General features: G+C 39.9%; 1 protein-coding gene across 1 annotated transcript; it reads right to left on the bottom strand.

Annotated features, from left to right (window-relative positions):
- Window positions 1-751: 751 nt before the first annotated feature.
- Window positions 752-5021, bottom strand: RTL4 (retrotransposon Gag like 4). Its single transcript, XM_015461611.3, has 2 exons — window positions 4931-5021; window positions 752-3059 (listed from the first exon to the last, which is right to left on the bottom strand). Exons 1-2 carry the CDS (start codon window positions 5019-5021, stop codon window positions 2467-2469), a joined length of 684 nt encoding a protein of 227 aa, XP_015317097.1. The 3' UTR covers window positions 752-2466.
- Between the last annotated feature and the right edge of the window lie 2566 nt (window positions 5022-7587).

Raw genomic sequence — 7587 nt, 5'->3', positions numbered from 1 at the left:
TTTTTTCCATTTTCTGGAAAAGTGAGACACAAGGATTGAGGACTCATAGTGAGGTAAGAAAGCCTCGCCATCCTTGTAAAAGGGTTTACAGATGTAACACCAGCTTTCAGAGCTCTCAAAAGGGCATTAGGTGTCAGATTTTGCCAAGATGCTGGTATACTTTAAATTCTCTATTTTGTTTCAGCAATGACTATTATGGTCATAGGCAAGATGGTTCTGGGTGAATATGTTCCAGAATCCCCAAAATAGATGATATTTGTTTTAACCATCATGGATAGAGGTGAAGGCAGTGACATAAGTCTCATGTGTTGCCAACTGAACAGAATGGAGGTGGTGAGAATTAGGTCAATCATATACCCTTCTCTCTCTAAATGTGTGTGCCAGGGGTTCGTGTCTACAGTCATGTGTTGTGTCTTCATCCAGGGCAGTATATTCTGATGATTAGATTAAACTATATGGTATTATAAGAAGCAATTACTTATGCAAGGTACCATGGTACTGGATATTTAGTAGGAAGTAAGTGCAGGAAGTGAAAACCATAGGTTATTAGAAATATTATTAGAGTTGTAGACATATGAGAGAGAGAAACAGGGAGACTGTTGAGGCAAGGCTCCTGGGGGGGGGGGGTGGTCAATCTTCCGTGAATTCACTGTAGTTCATGCTGGGAATGCTGAGTTTGCATGGTGAGAATCTTATTTTATGTCCAGTGTGCTCATAGGTGATTAGGAGGTCTGGAGGATCGATGCTATTAAAACCACAGAAACTATTGTATAAGTAAAACACCAATTTATTCACTTATAATGAGAATTAACTGCAAAGCAGGCTAGAACACTTTGTGTGAACTTGTTAGCAAATTTTCTCCCCATAACAAAGTATATGTGGGAAAGTAATTAATATTAGATTATATCTTAGAGCACGGAGTCAGAGCAAGGTGAGCTAGGTGACTATCTTAATGGCTAATGGCATAAATTGGGATGACCCAGTGCCTCTATCCCATTGTATATGGACCTGCCCAATCATCTTGTCAATATCCCCTGACTCTGGAGAATTAATGACGCCCTATGGCTCTTTAATTGTTCCCTCCCACTTCTAGATCCCATGAAAACCAACCATTCACTTGCTAATGATTCCTTCTTCAGACTTGTAAAATGATTATATTCTTTCCTTCTTGCTGGCATCAATCATGTAGCAAATCTGCCCCTCTGAAACTACAACTTTGATTGGACCTGGAGGTTCCCCAAGTCTTTGCAATTTCAGACTGCACCTCTGAGTAGGGTACATGTCATTTGTTCTCTGCAGATTTTACTTAGTTTTACTCTCAGAGAAATTGACTTAGGTATAAGACTCATCCATGTAACTCTCTTTCTGCTAAATAGTTAACTCATCCTAATTGAAGAGTATGGTGTCACTATAACAACATGTTGAAGTGGTAAACAAAATGACTGCTAGCTAATAGGCAGTAAAGCATTGTCCCAGCATCCTATTCATACACTCAATCTGGCTCTTGGATGGCGTCATGAAGAGAACAAGAAGTCCCTGATTGGGGATTTCTCAACAAGTGGCTTCTAGAAGCCTGAGGTGAACTGGACTTCATAGCCCAGGTTTAATTGTCTGTTCTGAGAGGTGATGAAATCTGGGGAAGGAGGTTATGTTGCTGCAGAGGGAAACTCTTCTGAATAAAATAGAGTGTATGTATATTACATGCTTCACTCATCTCCAACTCTTTTTGACCCTGTGGATTGTATCCCTCCATGCTCCCTTGTACGTGGAATCTTCCAGGCAAGCATACTGGAGTGGGTTGCCTTTTCCTACTCTAGGTGATCTTCCCAACCCAAGGATCGAAACTGCATCTCTTGCATCTGCTGCAGTTTGGTTCTTTACTACTAGTGCCACCTGGGAAGCCCGCATTAAAAAAGTGGTATTTTTATATGTAAAAAGTTCAAGTACATAAAGAGTACACAATGATAACTAGTTGTTATTGTTTAGTTGCAACCAGTGGAAATGTAACCAGGACCTCAGCCAAGAGTTCTAAATCTACAGGAACTAGGATACAGAGCAGTGAGCATGAAGGTAAAAGGCCTGGTCCCAACTATAGACACAAAGACTTGGGCTAGCAAACTCAACCCAGGTATCTTTTAACCATTGGTGTGGATGGAGTGTTCCAATGCATTGCCAAGTGGTTTCCATTGGGTCAGACTAGGCAGAGTTTTGCCTTTGGGTTTTAGTCCTCTTGGATAATTAATCCCAGCTTCAGAAAGTGCATGGAAGTTGTTTTCGTCATTGCTGGATCAGATTTGTTGATGAACAAGATTTGTTTGTTGAAATGCTCAGAAGCATGAGTTTATGACTGTCCATAAAGTGGTATCATGGTTCTGCATCTGTATTTTAAACATTAATGCACGATATAAATCAGTAAGTCTGGAGGTGAGCAGGCTATGTTTACAATGTGTCTTGCCTGGATTCCTCTTACTGATGAGTTGGGTTATTTATCCTTTCTGGGGCTCGAGAACGTTTGGCAAGGCAATCTAATGTGACATGACCAGCCTGGCTGCAGTAGAGGCATGCCTGAACTTCTTGCTGGCGGGCTCGTTTGGCTGGAGTGAGAGGTGGCTGGCTTCCTCGCAGCTGTATACGGTCTTCCTTGGGTGCTGGACCTGTGGGGTTGGAGAAGGCTTGGTGGTGGATCCAGCGAGCCAACACTGGCATCTGGACCTCTGACTCTAGAAGCTCTGGCCACTCACTGTGTTTCTTGTCCAACTGAATACACTGAGTGATAAGGTCTGGGAGATTGTCCAACAGATCTGGACCACTTACTTCATCCTGAGTGGGGTCAGCTAGTTCTTCTTGGAAGTGATCACTCTGATTGAATCCATCATATCTCAGATTCTGAGCAAGGAGGTGGAATGTACTGGCATTTTGCTGAGAGAAGTTGTCCTCTTTGTCAACCTTAGTATTCACCAGGCGGTTCATTTCCTGTTTTGTGGGCTCATCAAATGACTGCTGGAACTTGGGAAGAAAGTTCTCATTCTGCTTCAACAATGGTGATAGTTGGTGATTCCCTGTAATTGTCTATTGTATCTTCTGCCATCAAGTGGGCCGAGGCAGAATTGAGTATCAGTACTGGATACTAGTGGGCAGACAGTGGGTTTACTTTGTGATCAGAGCAATGGCATCATGAGAAAGTAGACAAAGCTGTTAGCTATGAGATCACAAATGTATGCTGACAGCTGAGAAATGCTCAAAATTGTTGTCCACCATTCAACGTTGCATCTTCTTCATGGAGAATGCCAATATTCTGCACATTCAAAAGAAAAAAATTACCTTAGGACACATAGAAGTTTTGGAATTAAGTATATAAAAACAAAAGATATAGTAGATCGCTTTCTCCACTCCCTTTCTTGGTAATATATGTGTATTTTGCCATATGTTAATCTTGGTTCTAGTTTCTTTGTCAGAGAATCAGAGACTCAAACAATTTTAGTGATCTAAAGATCACAATCCAAAATGATCTTAAAAATTATCCAGGCCAAATTTATAATTTCACAGAGGAGAAAAACAGAGACCCAGAGATGAAAAATGTTTACCCAGGGTCACACAACTAGTTAATATCAGAGGTGGCATGTTCAGCAGGACTGCTGTTCAAAATAGCACTTCCTCCAGGACTACAAATGTGCTTACACTACTTTGGCATAATGACAGTTTTTTTGCCCTTGCTACACCAAAACCTATTAGGGAACTGGCAGCTTTGGCATCGCCAGGGAGGTTGTTGGAAATATCGTCTCTAAGGCCCAATCCCAGAACTACTGGGTCAGTACTCCATTTTAAGAAGATTCTCCAGGTGATTTGAATGTTCACTGAAGTTTGAGAAGTGCTGTTCTAGAGAATACTTTGACAGAGTTGGAATACTTACTGGTTGAACTTGATCCTCAGTGCTCCAACCACAGCCTACAGTGCTGTGGGGATCTTATTGCTGTGGTAATGGTTAATGTATTTTTTCTGGCTTTCTAGTCTGTGTCTGAGGTCACATTGTTTGCCATGGAGATGATTAAAATATCACAGGCAAGATGAAGAGGTGAGATTGAGAACCTCAGAGACAAGAACAGAATATTCTTAAAGTATAAAGTTCAAAATGTTCAGTCTTCTCTGAAAAGACAGCAAGAATAAAGAATCCAGGAAAAATTTAAAACAAACCCAAACATATTATATATTGGTTGAACTATTCTATTACATATTTAATTCCTCTTATTGTCCTTTCTTTGTGCAGTACAGCATTTAAATTGGCCCTCACTGGAAAAAGAAATGTATGTCACTGAATGTAAGATTTGATTCCCTAGGTTTTATATGATGGTACCACCTCTCTAGACCTATGGAAGTTATTACTGGAAGAGTGAAATAGGGTAAAGTTGGGGGCTAGAAACTAACCCAAACACTGTCAGCTGGATTATTTGAAGAACTTGTTTGCTTGTCAATTTTCTCTTTTATGTAATGAGGATGACTATCTTGTCTACTTTAAAAGGCTGTTGTAACAATAATACAATAGATAGGTGCTCTGAGTATCAACAAAAAATGAGTGATTTGCTTCCAAGACTGTTCCAATGTAGCTGACAATTCCAAAGCTGAGACTCTACCCTCATCACATGATACCAAAGTAGGAAGTTACTGTCATACATCTTTTCTTGTTTTCTATATCTTGTTTTCCATATCTCATCTGCCTATTTTCCTATTCACCTTTCAGACATCTTTCACTTTCCAGGGCCCATTCATAAGTTTACTTCTGCCAATACAGCTAGGTGTCAACTGATGTTAATTAATTATTGAAGGTTAATGATTAGCCTTTCTCAGGGCATTCATTTTTTCCCCCTCTATGTGTATAAGAATCTGCTTGGTCACAGTCTCTAGCAATTTTGATTCGGTAAGTCTGGATGGATACCAGGAACCTGTACCAGTTGGCTAGCAGATTCCTTTTGCTGGTGGTCCTTGTGAGAAAAGCCATACACACAAACATCATGGAATAAACCCATATTAGTTGCATCTCTGAGAAGTAGGAATGGGGAGGAGACATTTGGGCATAGGAGGTTGACTTTGAAATGAAACAGAATAGGTAGTAAGCTCTTCTCTCTCCATAATAAAGCCCACAAATAATCCACAGTGTCCTTAACAACTGTTCATATCTCTCAGGTAGTAGAGAGCAAGAGTTCAGCATGAAGTTTATAGAATCATACTGATCTGGGTAAAAACCTTGGCTTGCCCAAAAGCTGTGTGACTCTGGACAAGTTATTTAAACTCTATGAGAATCAGTTCCAAACTTTAAAATGGAGATGATTTTAATACCTGCCTCATGGTGTCATGAGGGTAAATGAGATAAAAAGAGATTAGTACAGCTTCGTATAGATGGTGAATGCTCCATAAATGCTAGTTATCATTATTCTAGGTCCACAGTCCATGTTTTAGAATTTAAATTATGTCAAATTTTAGAAAGGCAACACAGAGTATGTACTGTTTATTAGATAACACTCTCAGTAGTGTCTGGGAAAACATCCTATAATTAAGCCATTAACATTTCTACAGGAAAAAAAATGTCTGAATATTCAAAGACTATGAGACTATGTTCATGTGAGTTTGGGTCAGGTTTTTCAGCAAAATAAGTTTTGGTACCAAATTAATAAAAAAAATTATTATGCTGTATAGAGCTTTTTGATTTCAGAATTGAAGATAAGGTTTGTGAAAATCTATCAAACTCTTTTGGGGGTTCAGTCACTCAGTCTTGTCTGACTGCATGACCCCACGGACTGCAGCACACCAGGCTTCCTGTGTCCTTTACCATCTTCTGGCGCTTTCTCAAGCTCATGCCATCTGTGTCATCCTTTTTCACCCCCTTTTTCTCCTGCCTTCTATCCTTCCTACCATCAAGGTCTTTTCTAATGAGTCAATTCTTCCCATCATGTGGCCAAAGTATTGGAACTTCAGCTTCAGCAGCAGTCCTTCTAATGAATCTTCAGAAATTATTTCTGAATCAATATTCTGATTGACTGGCTTGATCTCCTTGCAGTCCAAGGGACTCTCAAGAATTTTCTCCAACACATAGTTCAAAAGCATCAACTTTTCAGTGCTCAGAGTTCTTTATGGCCCAACTCTCACATCCATACACGAGTACTCGAATAATCATAGCTTTGACTATATGGACCTTTGTTGGCAAAGTAAAGTATCTGCTTTTAAATGAGTTGTCTAGGTTTGTCATAGCTTTACTTCCAAGGAGGAAGCATCTTTTGATTTCATGGCTGCAGTCACCATCTGCAGTGATTTTGGAGCCCAAGAAAATAAAGTCTGCCACTGTTTCCACTGTTTTCCCATCATCCATTTGCCATGAAGTGATGGGACCAGATACCATGATCTTAGTTTTCTGAATGTTGTGATTTAAGCCAGCTTTTTCACTCTCCTCTTTCACCTTTATCAAGAAGCTCTTTAGTTCTTCTTCGCTTTCTGCCATAGGGTGGTTCACCTGCATATCTGCAGTTGTTGATATTTCTCCCAACAATCTTGATTCTAGCTTGAGCTTCATCCAGCCCAGCATTTCACGTTATGTACTCTGCATATAAATTAAATAAGCAGGATGACAATATATAGCCTTGACATTCTCCTGTCCTAATTTGGGACCAGTCTGTTGTTCCATATCTGACTCTAACTTTTGCTTCTTGACCTGCATACAGGTTTCTCAGGAGGTAGGTAAGGTGGTCTGGTAGCCCCATTTCTTTAAGTATTTTCCACTTTTATTGTGATCCACACAGTCAAAGGCTTTAGTGTGGTCAATGAAGCAGAACTAGACATTTTCCTGGAATTCTATTGCTTTTCCTATGATCCAACAGATGTTGGTAATTTGATCACTGCTTCCTCTGCCTTTTCTAAATCCAGCTTGTATATCTATAAGTTCTTAGTTCGCATTCTGTTGAAGTCTATCTTGGAGGATTTTGAGCATAGCCTTGCTAGGACATGAAGTGAATGCAATTGTGCTGTAGTTTGAAATTTCTTTGGCATTGCCCTTCCTTGGTATTGGAATGAAAGGTGAGCTTTTCCAGTCCTGTGGCCACTGCTGAGTTTTACAAATTCGCTGATATATTGAGTGCAGCGCTTTAATAGCATCATCTTTTAGGATTTGAAATAGCTCAGCTGGAATTCCATCACTTCCACTAGCTTTATTCATTGTGATGATTCCTAAGGCTACTTGTCTTTACACTCCAAGATGTTGGCTCTAGGTGAAGATCACACCGTCATGGTTATCTGGGTCATTAAGATCATCTTTGTATAGTTCTTCTGTATATTGTTGCCACCTCTTCTTACTCTCTTCTGCTTCTTTAGGTCCATACTGTTTCTGTTTATTATTGTGCCCATCTTCACATGAAATGTTCTCTTGGTATCTCTAAGTTTCCTTAAGACATCTCTAGTCTTTCCCTTTCTCTTCTTTTCCTTTATTTCTTTGTATTGTTCACTTAGGAAGGCTTCCTTATCTCTCTTTGCTATTCTTTGGAACTCTGCATTCACTTTTCCTTCTCTGTCCCTTCTTTCTGCCCTATCCCTCTACTCTCAGGAGTT

The sequence above is a fragment of the Bos taurus genome, chromosome X, assembly GCF_002263795.3.
Source record: "Bos taurus isolate L1 Dominette 01449 registration number 42190680 breed Hereford chromosome X, ARS-UCD2.0, whole genome shotgun sequence".
Classification (NCBI taxonomy): Eukaryota; Metazoa; Chordata; class Mammalia; order Artiodactyla; family Bovidae; genus Bos; species Bos taurus.
This window is presented reverse-complemented; position numbering and strand designations above follow the sequence as displayed.